This window comes from Podarcis melisellensis (genome assembly GCF_964234715.1).
Source record: "Podarcis melisellensis genome assembly, contig: HAP1_SCAFFOLD_74, whole genome shotgun sequence".
Taxonomy (NCBI): domain Eukaryota; kingdom Metazoa; phylum Chordata; class Lepidosauria; order Squamata; family Lacertidae; genus Podarcis; species Podarcis melisellensis.
The window spans coordinates 310,495-336,965 of NW_028113121.1; the positions used below are offsets into that span (position 1 = coordinate 310,495).

The 26,471-nt window shown below is 43.5% G+C and overlaps 1 protein-coding gene across 2 annotated transcripts; it reads left to right on the plus strand.

Moving 5' to 3' along the window:
• On the plus strand, positions 1-26,343 carry LOC309362388 (vomeronasal type-2 receptor 116-like). 2 transcript variants are annotated; one of them, XM_081931738.1, is made up of 9 exons: positions 8,636-9,307; positions 10,378-10,669; positions 12,822-13,049; positions 14,117-14,243; positions 15,419-15,489; positions 20,489-20,780; positions 23,695-23,788; positions 24,213-24,339; positions 25,307-26,343. In XM_081931738.1, the coding sequence occupies exons 1-6, from the start codon at positions 8,967-8,969 to the stop codon at positions 20,498-20,500; spliced, it is 1,071 nt and encodes a 356-aa protein (XP_081787864.1). In that variant the 5' UTR covers positions 8,636-8,966; the 3' UTR covers positions 20,501-20,780; positions 23,695-23,788; positions 24,213-24,339; positions 25,307-26,343. The 2 variants fall into 2 exon arrangements, with proteins under 2 accessions (XP_081787863.1, XP_081787864.1); XM_081931737.1 differs by lacking the exons at positions 8,636-9,307; positions 20,489-20,780; positions 23,695-23,788; positions 24,213-24,339; positions 25,307-26,343 and adding an exon at positions 1-459 and having other exon boundaries at positions 15,419-16,345.
• The last annotated feature ends 128 nt before the right edge of the window (positions 26,344-26,471 follow it).

The following is a 26,471-nucleotide window of genomic DNA, read 5'->3' on the forward strand; positions in this document are numbered from 1 at the left end:
TTGTCGTAAAGAGCAGCTCACTGGGTGAGGCTGGCCAATGAAGAGCAAGGAGCAGAGGAAGCAGAGCAAGAGGGCAAGGAGCAGAGTGTAGGTGAGGTCCCGGTTGTTGGCTTTGACAATGGGAGTGTCCCCGTTCTTAGAGAAGACGCCAAGGACCAAGGCTGTGACCAGAGTGAAGAGCAGAACTTCATTGAAACTGTCTGACAACTCATTATTTTCATTAGTTTTTAATGTTTAATGTTTTACTGTGGTTTTATAATATGCTGGGGCTAAATATTCCTGGTAAGGAAAGCCACAATAGATCTGGCAATGGTCAGAAGTCCCAAGCCCCCTAGACCCAATAAATCATTATAAGACACCATTCATTGCATTCCACTATTATTTCTTCTGCTCAAGTGCGCATGGCAAAGCTTGGATGTGGAGGAGCAATAAAGAGCCATATAGCACAAAGAATGACTGGTATGAAGGAGCAGCCAAGAAGAATAGAGTTGGCCAGTTTGTCACTCAACTGCCAACCTCAGGGCAGCCCTAGATCTCTCTGGGTGGGCACAATACAGGGCTGCCTCAACACACTCAGGCCAAATCCCAGCTCAACACAAGTTGGCCCCATTTTGTCTAGAATATGAGATTTGACCAGAATCCATGCACAGACCTAGATTATACATCCCACAATTAACTCAGGAGAGTACTAACATGCTCCTGCGACATTCAGAGTTGTGTGCTCTGTATAAATCAGCAGGTGATGTTTTTCACCTGAAATATTTGAAGATTTTCGAAAAGCAGAGAACATGGTGCACAGATAAAAAGATGGCAATCCTACTTGGTGATGGTGTGTAAAACTGTACTTTATCCTGAAGAGCTGTCTTGCAAAGAACACAGATGTTCAGGGATGATGTCATAGCTAAAAGAGTGAGATTTTATGTGTACAGTGATACCCCGGGTTAAGAACTTAATTTGTTCTGGAGGTCCGTTCTTAACCTGAAACTGTTCTTAACCTGAGGTACCACTTTAGCTAATGGGGCCTCCCACTGCCGCTACACCACCACTGCACGATTTCTGTTCTCATCCTGAAGCAAAGTTCTTAACCTGAAGCACTATTTCTGGGTTAGCGGAGTCTGTAACCTGAAGCGTCTGTAACCTGAGGTACCACTGTACTCAAGATCACCTAATACAGAATATTAACCTTTTAAAACTACCTTGTAATCATGGTAGTAAAAGGGGGGCGTGATTGTGCAACTAGGTTGATTTAGGAGGAGATGGTCTTTCCAAAATCCTGGTCCTATGCTGCTTAGAACATTATTATTATGGGTACTTTGAATTGTGCCTGCAAATGTACTGGCAGCCAATGAGATAGTTTGAGCAGTGGAATCCCCTTCTCCAGGAAACTGGCCCTGGTCCACAGCCCGACCACAGCATCCCAGGCTAGATGCGGCTTCCAAATACTTTTCAGTCCCACTTTAATGGACAAGTCCAAACTTAGTGTTCAAATTTTAAGCATTTCAGTGTGATGGGATACACATAGGATATTTGCCTGGCTGAGTGAGAAACTTTTTGTGTTGTTGATCAGCTCTGCCTGGGTGCTTCTGGCCCCAGTGAGATGTTGATATGACATGTCAGAGACAGCAGATGCGTCCCAGAGAGAAAAGAGCAGGTTTCTTTCTCTGCAAGAACTCAATTATCAGCTGCTTGCCAAAGTTTATTTCATAATTAGAAAGCTGGCTACCGGCTTTAATTGCGCTTTCTGCTGGCTCCCTGACAATCACAGCCTTGCCTTGCCTTGTGCTTTGGGGAGTTGCCCCTTTGGGATTTGGCACAAGGTGGAAAGTGCCGTGTCCAGATAAACACAGGTTGCCGATAATACCATGTAAAATCTAAACACTGTTTACAATGCAGGACAGAAAATTGCACAGCAAAGTTTAAAATAAACTAACTAGTTGCAATACTGAATGTCAGTACAATGATGATCGCTGGATCTGTGACAATCGCTCCTAATTGCAACTGCACACGGCATATGTGATGACTATGAGGGCTCTCCATCAATTATCTCTAATTGCAGGGTCTTGACGTGGCTTTTGCTCTGGGGAGATGCCCCTTGGAGAGGGTGCTCCAGGTGGCAGGAGCAGCATTCAGTTAGACAGTTTGACACTAGGGCACTTGCCAAGGCAGAAAGGAACTTTGATTTAATGTAGATCAGAAAATCCTTTTATGAAGGATTGCCAACCTAGATCATGGTCTCTTCTAATCCAGCTAGGCCATTCCTACAGTGACAAAAGTGCTTTATGTGTGTGCAAAAGACCAAAATCATCTGCCCTGAAATGTGGGGTTCTCTTGCTTTAGTGCATTAGGCCAAGGCTGGGGAAGCAGCCCCAGGGACTGAACTGGACTATCTGGCTCTCCCCAGACCACAGCCCTCATGGGCCCTGATCCACAGGCTATATCCAATGCTAGTTATACTCCCAGTCCCAGTCCCAAAAATGAGCATTATTTTCAGTGGGTCTAAGCAGACCTACTAGCATTAGATACAATCCTGAGTGTTTCTGGCTGGACAGTTTCAGAGCTGTCAGGGCTCATCTTGGACTGGCAGGCTCAGTTGGAGCAGACAGGGGGTGAATTGTCATAAATTGGATTAGAGGTGGAGGGGGGACCTCTCCTTCACACCCCAACATCGACTGACTTGCAGGGAGCTCAATTGTACTTGGTGACATCATGCCCCCCCTCCCAATTCCTCCTGAGAACTGGCTGGCATGGCCAAACCCTGCAGAAAGCAAGATTATACTTTCAATCCTGCTTGGTTTGGGTGTGCCAGTGAGTGTTCTAAATCCTGCAGAAAGTGGGAAAGTCCCTCCTTATTCTACCCTGGCTTCTTGCAAGCCACTTAGATTTATTGGCTGAGTACATGGAGGGTTGAGTTTTCCCTTTGGGTTGCAGACTTGCATTGGATAGAGTGGCTGGGAATGGAAAGGGGGGGTTGAAAAGCTGCAGTGAGGATGCAGAAGACACCCTGTCGCCCTTTTATCCCTGCCCCAAATAATGATGATTGTGCTTCTCATTTGGGTGATGCAGTGACGGTCAAGTAGCTCATGTGCCCTAAGTTCAGAGTATGGGGTCCCTTTACCTTTTACCCTTTTACCTCAGGGGTCCCTTTAGCTTTACCTTTTACACTAACCCTACAGAATGGAGGATGGAAGTGCACATGGGCCAATGTGTGTGTGGGGGGGGAGTTTAATCCTGCTTTGGCAATATGTTCCCCCACCATCCTGGGCATTAATTGGTGGCTTGGAGAGTCCATTTGGCAATCATGCGGCATCTTTATGATGTCAGATGATTGGCAGGTGGGTGGGACCTCCCACTGCCAAAGTTGGCCTGCGAATGCAGAGGAGATAAAGATCTGGCCCCCCAGGATGAAAAGGCTCTCTGACCCGTTTCAACGTATTCTGCATACCAGCCGTCTCCAAGCATATCAGCACAAACATGTTCAGGGGTTCTAGGGGGAAAATATCTGATCCATGCTATGAGCCATAGTGTATGGCCATTGTGGCCTAGTTTTAGTGAAAAAAGTTAAATATCTGGGTGTTAATTTGTCCGTGAAAAACTTGAATTTATATAAAGCTAATTATGAGAAATTATGGAATGAAATTACGAGAGATCTTGAGAGTTGGTCAAACCTAAAATTGTCATTAATGGGCCGGATATCCGTGGTTAAGATGAATGTATTGCCAAAGATGCTGTTTTTGTTTCAAGCCCTCCCTATCATTGATAATGTGAAATGTTTTAAAGAATGGCAGAAAGCCTTATCTAGATTTATTTGGCGGGGGGGGACCCAGAATTAAATATAAATTATTAACAGATTCAAAAGAAAGAAGGGGATTTTCCCTGCCAGATTTGAAGATATGTTTTGAAACCGCAGCCCTTGGTTGGGTTAAGGAATGGATACAAATAGATAATGCTGATGTTCTTGGAGGGATTTGACAATGTATTTGGCTGGCATGCTTATCTATGGTATGACAAGATAAAGGCCCATAATGGTTTCAAAAATCATGTAATTAGAAAATCTCTATATAATGTTTGGATAAAATATAAAGATCTCTTAGAAAGGAAGACACCCAGCTGGCTTTCACCAATGGAGGCAAAGGCCCAGAAAAAGTTAAATATGGAGATTAAATGGTTGAGATATTCAGACTTATTGTTGGAAGATAAAGAAGGATTTAAAATAAGACCAATTGATCAAATCAAAGATAAAATAAATTGGTTACATTATCACCAGATCTATGAATTGTATAAGTTAGATAGGAAAAACAGGTTTGCACTGGAAAAAACCAAACTGGAAACGGAGTTCTTACATACCAATGTTAAAATATTATCTAAAATGTATAAATTATCTAAATTTATCTAAAATATATAATTTATTGTTTATTGTTGGAGGGGCATACAAAGGATGAACAAGTTAAATCTGTGATGATAGATTGGGCAAGAGACCCCTGTGGAGGAAAGGGATCAGGTTCACTGCATGTACGGTGTTAAAGGTAAATGTTATGAAAATAATGTATAGATGATACTTAACCCCTGTAAAATTAGCAAAGATCTACCCCAAGAGTGACAACCTATGTTGGAAATGTAAATAAAAAGAAGGAACCTTTTACCATATGTGGTGGACCTGTCCCAAGGTGAAAGACTTCTGGGCAGTGGCGTAGCGTGGGGGGTGCCAGGGGTGCCGGCCGCACCAGGCGCAACATCCGGGGGGGTGCAAGTCCAGAGGGAAGGGACAAGTTCCTTCCTCCGCCGGGCTCCCCGCCGCCACCGCCAGCCTTGCACCCTAGCGCGCGCGCCCCCCGCCGCCGCCGCGCTCCACTCACTGCTCGCAGGAGGAGCAGCCGCTGCAGCAGCGCAGACGCCGCCACCGACGCCTGGCCGGGCACGGGCAGCCTCCGCACCCCGACGCCACCGCCATCCCCTCGGCCCAGCCACAGGCGGCGGCTGCTTCTGCCGACGGGGAGGGAGGAGAGCTCCGAGGGGCCTCGCCGCGCCCTGCGCTCCCCAAAACCCTCCGAGAGGAAGCCGGCGGGCAGGCGAGGGTCTCCCGGCGGAATGGGGCGCCGCTGGCTCCGGCTCTCAGCGCAAGTCTCAGCCGTGGGGGGGGCGGGCAAGGACGGAGCGCGGCTGGAAGCCCCCGGACCTGGCCGGGAGGAGGCGAGGCGCTCACCAAGCCCGGATCTGGAGCGCCTCGGAGCGCGGACTCCACCTACAGCCCAAGGAGAGGAGGGGGCGGGGAGGCGCCCGAGGGGAGGGGGCTTCGGCTGCCTCGGCTCGCGGGGGCTCCGCAAATAATAAATTTAATAAATTCCTGCTGAGCCTTAAGGGGGGGGGGTCCGTGGCTCCTTCCCTCGCCCCCAGCCCCAGTGGCGTAGCGTGGGGGGTGCAGGAGGGCCGGCCGCAACATCGGGGGGGGGCGCTCGCACTGGAGTGCTAAAATCCACGGGTTAGGGGGCGCAAATTACTTGCCTTGCCCCGGGTGCTGACAACCCACGCTACGCCACTGCTTCTGGGAAAAGATTTATAATGAATTGGGGAAAATGTTGAAATACACATTTATTAAGAAACCAGAACTACTTGGAATAACAGGTTTGGAATTGCCCAAGAAAGATGTCAGATTGTTTTTGTATGCCACAACTACAGCTAGAATTTTGTTTGCCAAAAATTGGAAATTACAAGAAGTACCAACAGTGGAGGAATGGCAGATGAAGATGATGGATTTTGGGGAGCTGCCGACGTGACCAGAAGAGTCCGCAACCAGAAGGAGGAGGAGTACCAGGAGGAATGGAAGAAATTCAAAGAATATTTAGCGAAATATGTTAAGATAACTTAAATAGAATTACTTGCGAGTATCAGATAGGCCTAGGATTTAAACATGTGATGTTGTAGAATACTATGTTGTTAAAATGAAAAGAAAGATGCTAATCAACCAAGTACAGTTTATGTGAAAATAGTTTTGGAAAACTACTACAATGATTTATATGGAAACTCAGCCAGGGGGATTCAAGGAAGTACCCCAACAATTTTAACAAAAGTGGAATTATTACAGTTAGGATGAATGTTTGTTTGTTTGTTTGTTTTTTAATGTTTTCTTTTCATGTTTGTGGATTTACGTGTTATAAATTTGGAAAACTAATAAAAAAATAGGGAAAAAATAGTGTGTAGCCACTGTGAGGATGAATTTCAAAAAGTAAAAACCACAGCATTCTTCTCTCTGCGCTCCTCCCAGCAGCTGTTCCTCCTCTGGTCACTGCTGCGGATGCAGCACCTGACACTCTGTCTCCACTACCATCTTATTGAGCTTTTTTGAGACAAACCTGAAAGTTACAAACAAAAAAAAAGGTCATTTTTTATTCCCCCTGGACATCAGTTCTGGACACATGGCAGCCCTAATTTAAGGAGCATTAAATAATGTGAAGGTAGAGAAATGAGGTTCACATGCGCTGCCCTGTTCATCTTCCTAAAAGAAAGAGTGATGTGGAGAAACAGACCATGGGTTTCCGGCCATGTCACGAACTCAATGGTGAGCAGCGAGGAGGTTCAGGCAGGGGAAAGCCAGGATTTACGAGGCAAAAATCCTGGCAATGTTCCCCAGTGGGGCCTGGGGAACTCACTGCATCCCGCTGTGCCGCTCAAGCCCATGTCTTCCAGCCTAAAAGGCAGAGTGGGTGCGACCTGGGAGCGTGTCCCTCCATCTCTGACACGATTTGTGGTTGGTTCCTGCATAATTTGGACAATTGGCATTAAGCAAGAGGCGCTCCTGGACCGACATGTGTAATGGGCTGTGATCAGTCAGCTGCCGAAAGGACTGAGCTTGGCTCTTTGAAGGTATCTGAATCTTTTCTTTGAAGCCTGAGAATCCTCACAACAGCCGGGAAAGGAAGAGGAGGACAAGGTGATTGCTGCTTTCTTATGCTTTTCAAATGCTCTCCTTTTTTCCTGTCTTCCCCTGTATAGGGAAAAGGACGTGTGTAGCCGCTGCTATGTTATTCTGTTGGCTACTTCGGAAAAGAGGGGGGAGGCCTTTGATTTAGGCTCAACAAGGAATTTAACAAGGTTTTGCTATGCCCCGCCCCCAAGACCAAAGCTGTACGGACTTTATTTAAAATTATTCCTGGACTGCTGTTGAATGTGGGGGGGGGGATGAATAGATGCCAACCAGATGTGGCAAAGAGGCTGAATTTGAGAAAAGAGTTTGTTTTAACTGTGTGCTGAGGAAGAACTCCAGAGCAGGATTTTAATGGCATTTGCATATGCATTCTGTGAGTTATTTATGGCTGCAGCTCGTACGCTGAACGGTAAACATTACACCATCCATATAAACACTGCAAATAATTGAACAGTGGAAGATAGTCATTAACTCTGCCCGCACACAAGGCCTGGAACCACAATGTATATGAAGGACTAGACATACGTGAAAGGGATTCCTTTTTTATAAGGTGTAACGGAGGTGCTGCTTGCAAGGTGAAAAAAGCGGCCAGCTGGAAGAATGGTTTAACAGCAAGTGAAGGGTGTCAACTGGACCTAAGTAAGAAATGATGCAGCAATGTGAGGAAATGATGATGATCATGTTTGGAACAGGAGTAGGAAACCTGATTTTAAGAAATTGTATTAAATTAATTTGGTTTTATTTGATTTGTAATAATTAATAAAAATAATTCAGAGGGAAATAAATTATAACAGACCATGACAGGGTTAGCAGGCCAAAGTGGTAAAATGAAGTTTTGGTTTGTAACATTTCAAACTCCATACAGGCTGTTTTATGCTCATCACCCATGGGATAATCCACAGATAAATTCACATATCAAGGGCACAATTCTGGACTAACTTTCCACTGGCATATTATTTTATAAATGCTGGATTTTATTTTGTATGGCCACCTGGAAATTGGGGCATGCTCTAGGTATTGCAATCTAACCTCCCAAAGTATAGTAGTGAAAGTGGAGTACAAGGAGATTATCCATTTTAATGCTGGTTTCACCATACTAGATGGAAGAAGCTCACTCTGATGTATCAGTCTGCTTGAAGACTGGCCACAATTTAAGTGATTCTAAACCACTTAAGATCAGAAGTTAGGGAAACTGTTGCAAAGACTGAGTCACCTAACCCCAGTTTCTGCTTCTATTCAACATTCTAGCCTCTGTAATATTATTCTACCAGTTGACTTTCCAAACATAATTAACTGGCAGCCCACACAGCCTGTATTGCAACAGGTCAGTCCTGATGTAACCAAGTCATGTCTCACCAGGACCATATTTGTATATGAAATATACATGATTTTGCCTCTGACTGATTCCGCTCTTTCCTTGGCCAGAAGCAGCCTGCATCTACCAGGCCATGCCACATCCTCTTCAAAGGTGAAAACAACACTTGTAGGGTTGTGGTTTTTGTTAATGGGCATATAAACAGTTTTGTCGTGTTATTGTGACACCTCAAAAGTTACCAATCCACTGGGGGTGCGATTATCTCACAAATCACTGACAAAATTACTGCTTTCCTTCCTGAATCTCAATAGAGTCCACTAACAAGATCAACAATAACAGCATGTGGAAATACTATAAACTCCGCATGTTGTTCATAAATGGTGCTGGGGTTACAAAGTGCTCGGTCTTTTGCCCAGTCATTTCTCCCTTATATCTTAGGGTGGGCTTTGGCCAGCTGATTCTGCTATGATCTAAAACAAAAAGACTGCACAGTGAGCAATTATGTGCCCCATTCCTTCTTTTTTTGCAGCTAACCATCCAGTTTGGAGATAACACATCTCCAATCTAGGCACGTACACCTTAGTGCCCTGCGTGTTATTTTGGACTAGTGCTTTGTAATACTTTTCATACTGGTCATTCTTCTGCAACTTCCATATTTTGCAAGGTGGGGATTGGAACATTTTTGCCCATTTGAAAGGGTCTCGGTGTGGAGACCAGGCTTTCAATCTGTACATGCTGAGTCCTCCGCCGTTCATGAAAGCCTGCAATGAAACTCATGCTTCCAGAGAATGCATCAAGGGGAGAATGCAAACTGTGGTCGTCTCCATCCTGAGGACACATTTCCTAACCAGGATCACAGCAGCAATAGTGCTGCTTCTTGTAATGCTCCCTTATAGCGTGGGCAAGGTGCATTCTATTAATTGCAGCATATATGACGATCCTCTGCCTATACCTCACAAATATTATCAGCTGGGTGATTTTGTCATTGGAGAGATTGTTTCTCAGGTCTTCCTCTTTCAAGACAGTCCCTCATTCACAGAAGTGCCCACGCAGATGTCCATTGGTGAACCTGTGTAAGGAACCCTTTATTTCCCCCATGTCTTCTGTTACCTTAGACTATAATGCAGTTTGATGCTTCATTAGTAAGATTCACTTTTCAGTGTGAGGAAAGCTGTATTCCAGCAGTAACCAGTGCTGAACAATTATTTTGCCTGCCTCTTATTTACGATGGATGTGAATGGAACTTCTGAGACATCTCTAGAGCAAAGCAACAGTGAATTGTGACCTTAGTGAGTCTTTGAGACACCAATCCACCATGAGTTGACTCTTGTCTTTAGTTTCAGCTATCTCCTCCATTCACATCAGTCTCTGTGGGTGTGTTTTTTCAATAATTGTTTCACTTCATTATATTGTACAATACTGTAATGTATGAGAATCATAGAATCTTACAGCTGGAAGGGACCCAATGGTCATCTATTCCAACTTCCCTGCAAGGCAGGAATCTCAGCTACTCTCAGCTAGTATTCTGTAGTTTTCACCCCAGCAATGTTCCCTGAGTGCAGGTCCAGTCTCACAGAAGGGAGGCAGAAACGCTGGCCTGATATGGAAAGCAAATTCTATGTTGCAGAGCATATTCTCTACCATGGAGATACAACCATTTTCTGACCATTATTTCCATATTTCACTAGCCCTTCCCCTATCTAACCCTTATCTTCATGTCTTCATAATGTTTTAAAGTTCAGCTCAATCATGAAAGCAGTGGGTGGTGTGATGCTGAAATCCACAAATGATGTTTCCTTTCAGACAACATCCCACAGTATACTGGGCTAGATCCTGGCACCATGATGCAGGTTAGCCACCCTGGTCTAGATCTATTATTTCCCCATAATGTAGCAGGCAATGGCTGTTTACTCAGAGTCTTTTCATACAGCGGAATAAATGTTTTAAGAAATCTTCCTTATATATTTCATCTAAAAGGACCTGCTAATAGATTATATCCTGCAATAATTTGTATTCTATATCCCAGCATTTTCAGACTTTTTAAAGTTCCAGCTCAACCATGGGCGTAGTCAGAGGTGTAACAATGAAAGCAAGAAATGGCCTTTCCTTTGCCTCATGAAACAGACAATAACTCTCATTCCAGGTCCGTTCCTAAGAACTACCAGCACATCCTGGCTTTGCTGCTTGCTGTCAAAGAGATCAATGAGAACCCCCAAATCCTACCCAACATCTCTTTGGGCTTCCACATCCTCAACAGCTACTATGTGGCAAGGAAGACATACAAAGCCAGCCTGAGCCTCCTTTCCACACAACACAGGTTTGTTCCCAACTACAAGTGTGATACTCAGAGTAAACTGATAGCTGTCATTGGCGGACTTGCTACTGAAACCTCTGCCAACATGGCTAGCATTTTTGCCACCTACAAGATCCCACAGGTGAGACATATTCATTGCTGCATGAGCATTTTACAACAATGGCACATATTTGTGCACTCTTTTAATCCATACAACACACCCTCCTTCCTTTCAGCTCACATATGGATCATTTACCCCAGTGCAGGATGACAAAACATTGTTTTCTTCCTTATATCAGATGGTCCCAAAGGAAGCCCACCAGTACATTGGGGTAGTCAGGCTCCTTCACCATTTCAGATGGACATGGATTGGGCTCTTTGCTGTGGATGATGACAATGGGGACAGGTTTTTGCACACAGTGGTTCCATTGCTTGATCAGAATGGCATCTGCTATGCCTTCATACTAAGAACAGCAAAGAGGACATTTATGGAAGAGTTGATGAACATTATATTTGCACAACTGGAAAAATACTCAATTCTTCAAGATAGAAAAGTCAGTGCATGTGTTGTATATGGAGAACCTCCATCCATGGGTGTTTTGAGAATGTTTTTCTTTTTTGCAGTAATAAAATCATTGCCACCAGTGGGAAAAGTCTGGATTGTTACATCCCAATGGGATTTCTGTGCCTTCTCCCTTCAAAAGCTTTGGGAAATGGAAACCTTCCACGGTACCCTATCCATCACCGTTCGCTCAAGGGAGCCGCTTGGATTCCAAAGTCTTCTTGAGATCATTCAACCTTCTTGGGCAAAAGGAGATGGTTTCATTCAGAATTTCTGGGAGCAGTCATTCAGCTGCTCATTAAAAAAATTTGGTGGGAATGTGGAGGGAAAGCAAGCCTGCACTGGCCGGGAGAAGTTGGAGAGTCTTCCTAGTACTCTTTTTGAAATGAGCATGTTTGGCCACAGCTACAATGTCTACAATGCTGCTTATGCTGTGGCACATGCTTTGCATGTCCTATGTGAATCCAGTCCCAAGCGTAGTCGTTCAGTGGAAGGAGGGAGGCTAACATTGCAAAATTTGCAGCCATGGCAGGTAATTGCACATTGAAAGCAAAAATCTATTTTTCAAAACCTTCAAGTATGCCATAAAATATACTTGAGTATATCCTTAAACTTTCTTGATCTTGCCTAATCATTAGAAAAACTTTAAAATTGAATCTGAGTTTGCTTATTTCCATTTTTGGAAGAACATTGGGGTATTAATTATTGGGGTATTAATTATAATTATTGAAACTAAACAACCAACATCATAATAGCACCTTCTTTCAGAAAGATGGCACACCTTGCCACTCAAATAACATTTAAAGTTGCACGAGGACTTTATAAACACTCTGTATTTTGCATCAGGATGGCAAAATATAAATCCCGGACTGTTGTGGCAAAGTTCCTTGTGGCTTGACTCTGGGCAGCTTGGCATGTCTTCATTCCAGAGCCTGGCAGCTTCTCTTGCTTCTGCCCTGAAAATCCAAGAGGAGTGGATACAGGCAGTGGAGATGGATGGGGAATACCTATCTGTGAGCAAAGCATGGTCTTCTGGGTCCATCACAGAGCGGCACCAAACATTTTGGGATTTCTGAATATCCTGAGGGTGCAGAGACAAAAATCAGAAAAAGGTTAATTGACCTCAAAACATGCTCATGGGTTTTGTGATGCACCCAGATGCAGGACAGTTAAAATATCTCTCCATAGAAATGGCAGTACTAAGAACCAATATACCTAATAATATCAAGTCACAGTGTGCCATCAAATGTAACTCTGTTGCTAAATCTGACGTAATATGAAAGCAATTTTTTATGCTGGGATTTCATCTCTTAACTTTATTCAGATAATGTCTTGCAAAAACAACAACACCTCAATGATGCTTTATTTCATTTATTTTTAAGGCAACTTCACAGGGCCATTTCTCCTCAAATTACTGCGTCAGTTTCACAGTTCTTTGGTTGAATCACTGCTTCTTCCTAGCCCTACATTGTGGTTACTCACTATGACTTTGGTAATATAGTACAAACTCATGATAAGCCATGGAACATGGGAAGGGGGTTTCCATACTCCGTTCCTTACTGTTCCAGTGGGTGTGGAGGGGTCAGGGTGGGAGAAGAAGCCTCAGAAGACAGCACCAGATACAACCTTGGTCAAGAACAATCCAGAGTTAGGGAAGCTAGACCTTTGCCCATTTCATTGCAGAGCTTTTAACCTTTTATTCCAATTTGTTTCATTTTCTCATTCACTCAAGCTGCATAACTATATAGGGAGCATCTTGTTCAACAACAGCGTTGGCGACAGTGTAGCTTTTGATGAAAATGGAGAACTGATTGCAGATTTTGATGTTACAAACTGGGTCACTTTCCCCAACGGCTCTTTCGTTAGAGTAAAAGTTGGAAGATTGGCTCCTCGGGATCCTTCAGGCAAAGAGTTAACAATTAATGATGAGCGAATCGAGTGGCATAGAAGTTTTAACCAGGTGAGATGAAGCTGCAGATGCTGGAATATATGAAATACCAGTAATCAGTCCATTTTTAGCATCTAGGTTTCTTATTGCCTTCAGGTGCTGAATTGTTCTGAGTAGCATTGTGTTTTTAAACTACAGATTCTTTCCTTCTTGGTAAACCAGCTGTGGGCAGTGAGTAGGTATTACAACCAGTGCTGTTTTTCTAGAAAAAGTGGCACTGGAAGGCACCCTGAACGCCTTCCCTGTTCTCTTTGAAGGGCAATGGGGCGCACCTGGGCAGTGCCAGAACTGAAATGGGTCACCTTCCCCAAAATGCTCCTCTGCTCCTAGTGGGGGCAAATTTGCCCCCCACCCACAAACACACCCCATTCTTGTGAGAAGACACCAGCTGGTCTCTCCCCAGAGGTTGTGTGTGTGTGTGTGTGTGTGTGTATCTTGGTGGGCAGCTCTGTCCTCTCGATCATCTCCTGATCATTTCCAGTGCCCATCCTACCTCTCTCTCCAGGGTGGGTTTTTCTTACAGGTCTCCCTTTATGGGGGCAGAGTGGGAATTGCCAAGAGATGCTGCCATTGGCCATTGGGATCCCTCCCTTTTGCCTGCTCTACACTGTAAGGGTCTTTGATTGGCTTTTTGTGTATTTACTTTTTTGTTTTGACATTCAGGTAGGGAATTTAAGTGCTTAGTCGATAGGCACCATGAGGCAATATTTGTCTAGGGCTACTCTAGAGTCACCTTCCGCAGCCTTTGGGGGTCCCTTGGGACTACTCCCTAGTCCTGGATTGTGAATGCTGAATAGTGGGTGCTGTGTGTGTATGTAGGGTTCACAGATGTAAGACTCGCTTAGCAAGAAGGGAGATGATTCTTGTGTGGCAGAATGTGTCTGTTACATGCCTAGGGCTGGAAGGTGCTTCACTCCTAGATGGTACTTCAAAACACCTGCCTATACTTAAATAACTTGGTTATCGGTTTGCCAGCCCTTATATCTAATATAGACATTTCCACCATGGTGGAGTCTCTTGAGTCTTCTTCCAGGTGTGTTGGCAAATGATGTTGATCTCAGTTTTAATTTTTTGGACAGGTGGTGCCCCTTTCGGTGTGCAATGACTACTGCTATCCTGGCTACAGCAGGAAAAAGAAGGAAGGGGAGAAATTTTGTTGCTATGATTGCGCTTCATGTCCTGAAGGGATGATCTCTCACCAGATGGGTAAGAGGATAATGTAAAGTAACTGGGGAAACGGGCAGAAAAAATAATCTAGCCTTGTTGGGCGTCTGCTTTTAAAACACTTTGGTGTGCAGAATGAGAAAACAAAGCTTTTTATGCAACATGGGGAGTTAGATGTCTTTAGCTGCCAGTTTCTGCAAGCTGTTATTGGTGACACAGCTAAACTGCCTCTGAGATGTTCCTTTTCTACAATGGGGAATTCTTGATTCTCCCAAGCACTTCAATGGATACGGCTATGAAATCAGAATTGTAACTGCTAATCTGTATGGTTAGGCATTACAAAAATTCCTTAGAGTAATGGACTGAGCAGGAGGGCTGACCATGCCATCTTCATGGATCAGGCCAAAGTCACATGAGACAAATGCATATTTTAGTTTCATCCACAACCTTTGGAATCAGAACATGAGGAACCATGGCAGCTATTATGAAATACAGAAGGGAACCCTTCAAATTCTTCATAGATTCATGAGGTAATTCTATTTATATATTTAAACTTTTAGCCATTTGGAGGAGCAAACAGGCTCTTTGCTGTTTTCTTTGATTTATTCTGATTTTAATTATTTATTATTTATATCCCTCCTCTTTCCCAGATCAAAACTAAAGGCAGTTTACACAAATGAAAATAAATCATTGCAAATAATTGAACTGCAATTCTATTAAAATACAGATAATAAAAACAAAACAGCACAGCACCATTAAAACCAATTTGTTAAAAAGAAAAAAAAAACACCCTGTCATTTCCCAAAGGCTTGTAAGAATAGAAAAGTATTCACCCCCCCAGCAGAGCAATTAGGAGGGAGCCATTCTAACTTCTCTAGGAAGGAACCATCAAAGTCTGGGAGCAACTATTAATATAAATTTTGCAGGACCATCCCCTGCTGGGGAAGAAGTAGCTTTCAAATAGAAACAACAACAAAGCTTCCTCCTTTTTGTGATTGTGTTACTGCTTCTATTTCTGCTTATCAGAATTTTATTCTTCCCATATCAGATGGGGAGAATCTTAGGCAATGTCTTGTCAAATCTGGTCTGGAACATTCATGGATGTATTCTGAATAATTTAGTCTCAGTCCTACATGTGACCATTTTCCTGTGTTCAAATTCAGTTAATAAACAAGTCTAAGTCTTAAAATGTTTTAATAGCTCTTTCTTCTTGTCAGACATGGCTGCCTGTGTCAAATGTCCGGAAGAGGAATACCCAAATAATGACCAAAATCAGTGCATTCCCAAGGTGTCCAGCTACCTCTCCTATAAAGAACCTCTAGGAATCGCTCTGGCCATCTTGGTTGTTTCTTTCTCTTTGATTACAACCTCAGTACTTGGGATTTTCATGAAGCACAGGGACACTCCCATAGTCAAAGCCAACAACCGGACCCTCACCTACGTTCTCCTCATTTCCCTCCTGCTTTGCTTCCTCTGCTCCTTCCTCTTCATTGGACGGCCTGGAAAGGCAACCTGCCTTCTCCGACAAACGGCTTTTGGCATGATCTTCTCTCTGTCCCTTTCCTCTGTTTTGGCAAAAACCATCACAGTGGTCCTGGCATTCATGGCCACAAAACCAGGATCCAGAATGAGACAATGGGTGGGGAAAGGACTGGCCAATTCCATTGTCCTCTCTGGTTTATTTATTCAAGCAAACATTTGCATGGTTTGGCTGATTACTTCTCCTCCGTTCCCAGATGAGGACATGAACTCACTCAAAGAGGAAATCATCATGCAATGTAATGAGGGATCAGCCTCCATGTTTTACTGTGTCTTGGGATACATGGGCTTCCTGGGCATTGCCAGTTTCACAGTGGCTTACTTTGCCAGGAAGTTGCCTGACAGTTTCAATGAAGCCAAGTTCATCACTTTCAGCATGTTGGTGTTTTGCAGTGTTTGGTTGTCCTTTATTCCAACGTACCTGAGCACCAAAGGGAAATACATGGTGGCTGTGGAGATCTTCTCCATCTTATGCTCCAGTGCTGGATTGCTGGGTTGCATTTTTTCCCCCAAATGCTACATTATTATCTTAAGACCTGAGATGAACAACAAGGAACATTTGACAAGGAGAGAAAAGTAAAGAATTTAAGTTTATAAATTTTTGCTGCTTCATGTGGATCTTGTCGTCCACCAAGACCCCTAGTCATCCTTTTCTCATGTACTGCTAGTAAGCCAGGTGTTCCCCATCCTCTATTTGTGCATCTGGTTCTTCCTGCCTAAGTGCAGAACCAGGCATTTGTCAATATTGAAATTCATCTTGTTAGCTTGTGCTCAGTTCTCCAATCTGTTCAGGTCATTTTGAATTCTGATTCTGTCCTCTGCGGCATTAGCTACCCCTCCCAGCTTGGTGTCATCTGCAAATTTGATGAGCATCCCTTCAATTCGTTCATCCAAGTCATTTATAAAGAAGTTGAACAACAACGGGCCCAGGACAGAACCCTGTAGCAACCCACTTGTCACTTTTTTTCTAGGATGACAAGGAACCATTAATGAGTTGGGTTTGGGTTCGGTCAGTCAACCAGCTACAAATCCACCTAACAGTTACCTCATTCAGCCCACATTTTACCAGCTTCCTCGCGAGAATAACATGGGGGACTTCGTCAAGAGCCTTACTGAAATCAAGATGCGCTATGTTCACCAAGTTTCTAATTCCTTCAAATAAAGAAATGAGATTGGTCTGGCATGACTTGTTTTTTAAAAATTCATGCTGGGTCTTATTAATCACAGCATCCTTTTCTAAATGCTCACAGACCGACTGTTGAATTCTTTGTTCTAGGACCTTCTCTGACATTGATGTCAAGCTCACCGGTCAGTAGTTACCTGGGTCTTCCTTTCCCCCCTTTTTTCATATGTTTTCATATATGAAATAAAGCTTTATCCCTTTAACTGTGCAAGTGAAAACTCTTTCCACTTGTGGTGCTCCCTTGCTGAACTGAGATAGCAATGGGCTTTGCTGATTTCCATATTTAGTTTGATTTAGCTCAAGTGAAAAGAAAAAGGAGAGTCTCTTCCCATCAAAAACTGGCTCTCTGTGCCTGAGTCTCTCATCCCTGACACTTGCCTCTCTTCATTCCATTTAATCTACATTAAAATAGTTGTGGTTTCCTCAACAAGGTTCCCAATGGATGCCCCTATGCCCACACATGCAACCACACCCACAGCCTTCTTTCATGTCAACAATCTGAGCATTAACCACTGAAACATGTAACATGTAAATACAATACAATAAAATAGTGTGTCATGGGAGGGGGTGGAGAGAAGGGCCTTATGGGTTAGTTTTTGTTCTTGGTTTTATTGTGTATCCTGTGTTTCTTATCTTGCATTTTTATGTTGCGAACTGCCCTGAGAGCTACGAATGAAAGGTGGTATACAAATTTTAATGATGATGGTGATCATGATAATTACTTACCTACCAAAGGCTTGGCCAAATAAATAAATCACAGCAAGCTTAAGAGAAACCAAAGTAGTGCGCTTGAGTGGTACATCTCTCACGCCCCCTGCCACCAATATAAACCATATTGGATGGCCATCTGTCTTGGATGCTTCAGTTGATATTCCTGCATGGCTGGGGGTGGGGCTAGATGGCCCTCAGTCTGGTTTCCAAATCTAAAATACTTTTATTCTCTGTAATCAAAACCAAAACCAATTGGATTTGCGTACTATTGGATCTACCACTGACCATTTGGTCCTCAGGCTTAAAAGTATCTTTTAAGTATCTCCATCACTTTGTGGAGACCTTGAGAACATGGGAAACTCCAATTCCCAGCATCCATAGTGTAGCATAAGGTTGCCATATTTCAAAAAGTAAAGACCAGGACATCCAAAAAAATTGAGCTTTTTTTTTAGGAAACCCCCAAAATTGTTGAGCTTTTCAATTGACTTCTCTAGGATCCAGGACAAAGCACTGTTTTTTGAAATCCCCCCCAAACGTCAATTCCACTTTTGAAATCCCAGTAATGTCCGGGGAAATCCGGACGCATGCCAGCCCTAATGTAACATCATTTCCTCTGGACCATTGCATGGCAAATGAGGAACAGGACTGAGTTCCTCTCTGCAATTCTGTCATTGCTTGAAGCAGCAGCAAAGTTTTTGCAGTGATGAAAACCATCTGCCATCTCTCTTTAAAAGTATTCCTCAAACTACTGTTAACATATTTTTCCAACACAACACCTAAAATTGCTGAATATATTTTCATAGGGGACTTAATGTTTCCCAAAATAGTAAGAATGTTAATCTAATCTGAACCCCAGCAATTTAAGGCTTTGAAGGCGATTAGAAGCCAGTGAAACCGAAGCAAATATCAGGCCACAGAATCTAATATCTGGCCCCACAATATTCTAGCAGTTGCATTTTCTTCCACATACTCTTCAGTGGCGGACCCACATGGAGTGTGCTGCAGTGGTCCATTCTTCATGCAACTAAGGCAGATCTTGCCATATTTGTTATGTGAAATAAAAATGATTTTGTCAGATCTGGCCGGTGGCCAGAAGTAGCCTAAAGTAGGAGCAGGCATTGGGGAAATATCCTGGCAGTTTCATTATGTTGTGGCAAAGCCAGAAAGACCAACAATGCATTGGGGAGATGATTATCTCTCCAACAGCTGTAAACATTGCTGGAATAACAGCTTCTAAAAGGTGTTATAAAACCACACATGTTGTTCAAAACCAGGTTAGAAAACCCTTTCAGCTTTGATCATTTCAACTTTGTATTGTATTTTATTTTCTGTTAACCTTTTAATATTTTAGGGTGTTTCACCATTTCATTCTTCCGTGATTTAAAACGAAAGAATTATATAGTGAGAAACTCAGTTATTTCCTCATTTCTTCCATCTCCAGTTCCTTGTTTCTGGGTATAAAAAGCTTCATCTCAAAAAGGAGGCATTGACTGATATAGATACCTAACCCTATAGATACATCCTTATCCTGCGCTCTTTTCCAATTATTTCCATCATCCTGCCACTTCCATTGGGGGGGGGGATGTGTGAGGAGGAAACATTTCTGCCAGTTTGAAATGGACACACACATTTGGGAATCTCACAGGCCAAGCTTCGAAATTATGTACCATCAGGTTCATCTGCCATTCACAAAAGACTGAAACAAAACTGAGACTGTATTCAATGGAAACATGGCCAGATCCAACCTGAGGGGCTGTTTGGTCATCAGGATCCTAGTTGCAATAGTGCTGCTGTTTGTAATGTTTCCTTACACTGTCTGCAAGAATCAGCCCATCAGTTGCATCCTAGATGATGATCCTCTGCCTATACCTCACAAATTTTATCAGCCGGGTGACTTTGTCATTGGAGAGATGGTTTCTCAGGTCTTCCTCTTTCATGACAGTCCCTCATTCACAGATGTGCCCACACAGATGTCAATTGGCGAACCTGCGTAAGGAACACTTCCTTTCCCCCCTTTCTACTGTTCCTTCAGATTATAAGGATATCCTATCACTATGTGACAGGATACTACAGTAATAAGATTTGCGTTTCAGTATGATGAAAATATTATTCCAGCAGTCACTGGAAGTTGCCAGCTATTTTGTGTTCTTTATGTTGGTGGCTGTTGGGCACAGTCCACTGGGATGTTCAGTGACACAAAACTCGGACTTTGTGGGGCTTTTACAGAACAATGTCACAGGGATTGTTCCCTTAGTGAGTCTTGGACATGTCATTCCCAGGCATTCAGTACTTCATTGTCTCTCACCTTCTGCTTATTCCCTCTCTTCTGTTCACATCTGTTTGCATATTTTAAAAATATTGTTTCACTTCATATTATTATTGTACAATATGAAAGGTTTTATTATTGTGCTTTATTCTTACTGTTTTCATCCCAGTAAAATTTCCTGATTGAGTGCATGTCTCGTCACACCAAACACAGGTGGAGACACTGATCTGATGTGGATAGCACACTTTGCAAGGAAGATTAATCTGTGGGGCCAATCAGACAACATCCCATAGTATGCTGGGCTAGATCCTGGCACCATGATGCAGGCTAGCAACCCCTGATCTAGATCTATTAGGTCCTTTACTCAGTCTTTTCATACAGTGGAATAAATGTTTTAAGAAATCTATTCTAAATATTTCATCTAAAAGGACCTGCTAATGGATTATATCTTGCAATAACTGTATATCCCAGCATTTTCAGACTTTTTAAAGTTCCAGCTCAACCATGAGAGTAGTCAGAGATGTAACAATGAAAGCAAGAAATGGCCTTTCCTTTGCCTCATGAAACAGACAGTAACTCTCATTCCAGGTCCGTTCCTAAGAACTACCAGCACATCCTGGCTTTGCTGCTTGCTGTCAAAGAGATCAATGAGAACCCCCAAATCCTACCCAACATCTCTTTGGGCTTCCACATCCTCAACAGCTACTATGTGGCAAGGAAGACATACAAAGCCAGCCTGAGCCTCCTTTCCACACAACACAGGTTTGTTCCCAACTACAAGTGTGATACTCAGAGTAAACTGATAGCTGTCATTGGCGGACTTGCTACTGAAACCTCTGCCAACATGGCTAGCATTTTTGCCACCTACAAGATCCCACAGGTGAGACATATTCATTGCTGCATGAGCATTTTCCAACAATGGCACATATTTGTGCACTCTTTTAATCCATACAACACACCCTCCTTCCTTTCAGCTCACATATGGATCATTTACCCCAGTGCAGGATGACAAAACATTGTTTTCTTCCTTATATCAGATGGTCCCAAAGGAAGCCCACCAGTACATTGGGGTAGTCAGGCTCCTTCACCATTTCAGATGGACATGGATTGGGCTCTTTGCTGTGGATGATGACAATGGGGACAGGTTTTTGCACACAGTGCTTCCATTGCTTGATCAGAATGGCATCTGCTATGCCTTCATACTAAGAACAGCAAAGAGGACATTTATGGAAGAGCTGATAAACATGGTATTAGCACAACTGGGAAAATACCCACTTCTTCAAGATAGAAAAGTCAGTGCATGTTTTGTATATGGAGAGGATCCATCCATGCCAGTTTTGAGAATGTTGTTGTTTTTTGCAACATTGTATGAATTGCCACCTGTGGGAAAAGTCTGGATTGTTACATCCCAATGGGATTTTTGTGCCTTCTCCATTCAAAAGCTTTGGGCTATAGAAACCTTCCACGGTGCCCTATCCATCACGGTTCGCTCAAGAGAGCCGCTTGGATTCCAAAGTCTTCTTGAGATCATTGGACCGTCTTGGGCAAGAGGAGATGGTTTCATTCAGAATTTCTGGGAGCAGTCATTCAGCTGCTCATTAAAAAAATCTGCTGGGAATGCGGAGGAAAAGCAAGCCTGCACTGGCCGGGAGAAGTTGGAGAGTCTTCCTAGTACTCTTTTTGAAATGGGCATGACTGGCCACAGCTACAATGTCTACAATGCTGCTTATGCTGTGGCACATGCTTTGCATGTCCTATGTGAATCCAGATGGAAACATAGCAGACTGCTAGAGGGAGTGAGACCAACAGACTGTACTGTCCAGTCTTGGCAGGTAGTTGTACCCTTAATACAACACACACAGAGATAAATATATTCAAAGCAGGAAGGTATGCCCTAAAAGATGTTTAAATGTGTCTTTTCCCCCACAGTTCCTCTTTAGAACAACTTTGACTTGTAACCTGAAACTAACTTTGCTTATTCCCTTTTCCTTTCCTATCCACTTTCATGATGTTCCATGTCTTTTTAAAAAATTGGAAGTCTGAAGGCCATGATTTTCTGCTCTGGGTCCATTTTGTTTGGCTGAGTATCACATTTAAAAAATAACAGATAAATAATATAACAAACTCATCAATAGCTGTATCGAATCCATGGCTCCCTTAACCAACTGCCTTCTTTCTGTGGTTCTCCTGTGGGGCTCTGGAGCCCACTTGGGTCACCCCTTGCCTGCAGAGCTGGCAGCCTCTCACCCTTTTTCCAACACCTTCCCTTGTGCAGTGTTTCCTCAACCCCCTCTCCCCTCTCCTTGGACGTCCTCTGGGCAGCTGGTGCTGCCATCCCTGGTCTCTGAGCTGCCCCCACCCCCACCCAAAAGAGAGGTGCGTCCCAAAGGGAACATACTCCTGTGGAGCTTGTAGCCAGGGCTGCTGCAATAAACAGCTGTGCAAGCCTTTGGGAGGCAGAGACATGAGAGGGCATCAGAGGAGGGAGGGAGGGAAGGAAGGAAGGAAGGAAGGAAGGAAGGAAGGAAGGAAGGAAGGAAGGAAGGAAGGAAGGGAGTCCAGTGTTGCCCATGGCACCCCTGACCATCATTCAAGGCACCCCAGGGTGCCACGGCACACGGGTTGAAAACCACTGAGATAAACTGTTTAGCTTTAGCTATAATACAGGGGGATATCCACATTCCTTTTGCTGCTGGCATCCGTGGTGTGCCTCCCGAGGTGAATTCAAACTCCTTCATTATTACTATGATGCCACAATGTGCTGATCAATGCAACTCTATTACTAAACCCAAACCACTACAAAAAATGAATTTTATGTTTGTATTTCATTAACTTTTATATAATGCCTTCCAAAGCCTCAAAGATGCTTTATTGAAAAGTGGAGCAAAACTTTACATAGTGTCGCATGCCATTTGGTGTTGGTGCATATCAGATATTAAAAGTACAATCCTCTGCATATCTGATCAGAAGTCAACCCCATGGAGTTCAATCAGATTTAATTCCAAGGAAATATGCTGAATCAGTGAAATTAGTCATGGATTCAAATACATTCTTGAGCAAGAACAATCCAGTCCTGGAAACAAAGACCTTTTAAAAGGATGACTGTAGAGGTTTCAATATGGCTACAAAAGCTGGGTGCCTGCCCCTCTCTCTGCCAAACAGTGGCAAGAACCCATGGGGTCTGTGTCCCTTTGGAGAACTGAAGGCACAGCAGAGACTGTCGTGCTTTGAGAAATATGCTTTATTCACCTCTTTACACCTTAAGTCTGCCTGGAGGGAGTCCAAATCTTAAGGCATAGTCATTCCAAGAGGGAGCAGCAAACCTGCCTGCAGTCAGACCCCCCAAAGATGGATCTCATCCCGTCTCCCTCCTTCATCCTCCCAGAAACCCCTGTCTCTCTTCACACCCCAGGGCAGGGGAGAAGTCCTCTTGCACTGGCAATGACCATCAATGGGCCCTCAGTGGCTCTCTATTGTTCCCTTGGCCAGGCAGCCCAGGAATTCCCTGTCTGGCACAGCTCTGCAGTTGGTGTCTTAATCCATATCCCAATTAATCAAAATCCTAGCATTTATTCATTCCTAGGGTTTAGGGGGAACCTCCTCCCCTGATCTATAACACCATTTTATCCTTACCAGTCTTCATTTTCTCTTTCACTCAAGCTCCATCGTTTTATAAGGAAGATTGTGTTCAACAACAGTGTTGGAGAGAGCGTACATTTTGATAAGCATAGAGAGCTACTTGCAGATTTTGATGTCACAAACTGGGTCACCTTCTCCAACGGTTCTTTTGTTAGGCTCAGGGTTGGGAGACTGGACCCGCTGGCTCCACAGGGGAAAGAGTTAACCATTAATGAGGACCAAATCGTGTGGCATAGAAGCTTCAACCAGGTGAGATGAAGCTGCAGATGCTGGAACGTGTGCGAGAATGGAAAACAGTCGCATATTTGTGAGTTCAGTTTTCTACCTGCCCTCAAGTGGTTAACTCTCCTGAGAAAGATCGCATTTTCAAGCTACATTTCCCCCCATTCTTGGCAAAACAAACTGGGGCAAATGTTGCTCTGCATTTTCACTTGAAGTACACCACATTTCCTGGGTAGATCTGAGTAAACAACCTCCACAACACATTTTAAAAGTCCTGACCTCGCCAACAATTCAGTGTCTTTTTCATAAATTAATTTCTGGAAACAATTAAGTCAGGGTTTCCTCTCTGAAGCAAATTTTCACCGAAGAAAAATATTCCCACGTTTAGGGTAGGGCAGGAGGATAATATAAACTTCTTGATGCTAATCTCGTTTGCTGCATTTCTGGACAGGTTGTGCCTCTTTCTGTGTGCAATGACAACTGCTATCCTGGTTACAGCAGGAAAAAGAAGGAGGGAGAGAAATTCTGCTGCTATGATTGTGCTCCATGTCCAGAAGGGATGGTCTCCATGCAGATGGGTAGGAAATGCAATAGATGCCAACTTGTTGGCGGTGAGGATTAGGCTTTGTTGAGTCTCTGTCTTATGAAGTTGCTTGATATGCAGAATGAACAGCTGAAGCTTTTTACGGAATGGGGAGAAGAAGTCATCACCTACCCATTTCTGCAAAACAAAATGTAGTTAGTGCCATAGCTAGATAGAGATGCCATGATACCTCCCTTTTCTACACTGGTTTGAGGGAATTCTCAGTTCTGCCACTTCCTTCAATAGACCAGGTCCTGCAGTTCAGAACTGGCATCCAACACAAAATAACATTACCCAAGGAGACTGGGCATTGAATCTGAAGTCCTAGTAAGACAAATCAGACTCATTCTTCAGTTCTGAGAATGCCCAGATATGTTTCTTTGGAAAGCCACCTACTCAGCTGCCAAGAAGGCCACATTCTGCTGAGAGCTAGACAGGGGGTTTGCCAGCTAGCTTCCTTTTTTAACTGCCCCCTGCCTTGTTGTTACTCATTTGACCAGTGAGGGATCTTTGGAGCAAGGATACAGTGGATTGGCGGACAAAGAAAGTGCGAGTCAGTTTTATTTAGTTCTGTTACAATTGCTTTGTATTCGGGGAATGAAGCTTTGCTGGAAGGGGAAATAAATGGCAGATGAAGTACCTATGTCTTCTTGTTGGAAAAGCTTTCTGTGCTTGTTTGTGTCCTCCCACCCAGTGGTCAAATCCTGTCCATGAGGGGTTGGGTTGATGACTATAGAATACAGTAGTACCTCTGGTTACGTAAACTTCAGGTTGTGAAAGCAGCAAACCCAGAGGTATTTGACCGGGTTTCACCACACACACATGCACAGAAGCAGTCCTCAGCTTGCGGAAACCTCTGGATCCGACTGGACCTCCAGAATGGATCCCGTCCACAACCAGAGGTACTACTGTACATGAATCAAAGTCTTGAAATATTTAAGCACCTTTCCTTTATTTTTCAGACATGGATACCTGTATCAAATGTAAAGAAGATCAGTATCCAAACTACAAGCAAAATCATTGCATTCCCAAGTTTTACACGTACCTCTCCTACAAAGAACCTTTAGGAATCACCCTGACTCTGCTGGCTTTTTCTTTCTCTTCGATCACAACTTTTGTACTTGGAACTTTCATGAAGTACAAGGACACGCCGATAGTCAAAGCCAACAACCGGACCCTCACCTACGTTCTCCTCATTTCCCTCCTGCTTTGCTTCCTCTGCTCCTTCCTCTTCATTGGACAGCCTGGAAAGGCAACCTGCCTTCTCCGACAAACGGCTTTTGGCATGATCTTCTCTCTGTCCCTTTCCTCTGTTTTGGCAAAAACCATCACGGTGGTCCTGGCATTCATGGCCACAAAACCAGGATCCAGAATGAGACAATGGGTGGGGAAAGGACTGGCCAATTCCATTGTCCTTTCTGGCTCATTTATTCAAGCAAACATTTGCATGGTTTGGCTGATTACTTCTCCTCCATTCCCAGATAAGGACATGAACTCCCTGAAAGAGGAAATCATTGTGCAATGTAATGAGGGATCAGCTTCCATGTTTTACTGCGTCGTGGGATACATGGGCTTCCTGGCTATTGCCAGCTTAACTGTAGCTTACTTTGCCAGGAAGTTGCCTGGCACTTTCAATGAAGCCAAGTTCATCACTTTCAGCATGTTGGTGTTTTGCAGTGTTTGGTTGTCCTTTATTCCAACGTACCTGAGCACCAAAGGGAAATACATGGTGGCTGTGGAGATCTTCTCCATCTTATGCTCCAGTGCTGGATTGCTGGGTTGCATTTTTTTCCCTAATTGCTACATCATTATCTTAAGACCTGAGCTGAACAATAAGGAACATTTAATAAAGAAAGAAAAGTAAAGCTGGTCCCTGTATTCTGCTGTAATAAAATTCAATTTATCAGGAACATAATTACATCCTTAGACAAGTCAAATTTCTAAAGTTCTTCTTTGAAGGCATTTTGGTTTAAGCAATCCAGAATTAATTCTGATGTTGTTATGAGTGTTTTGTTCATATATAATATATTTTTAAACACAAATTTAGATATTTGCCAAACCATATTCATCAGAGGGAGATAAATGTGCTTTAGCAGTCAATCAGAGCAAACAGCAATTTTTTTCTGG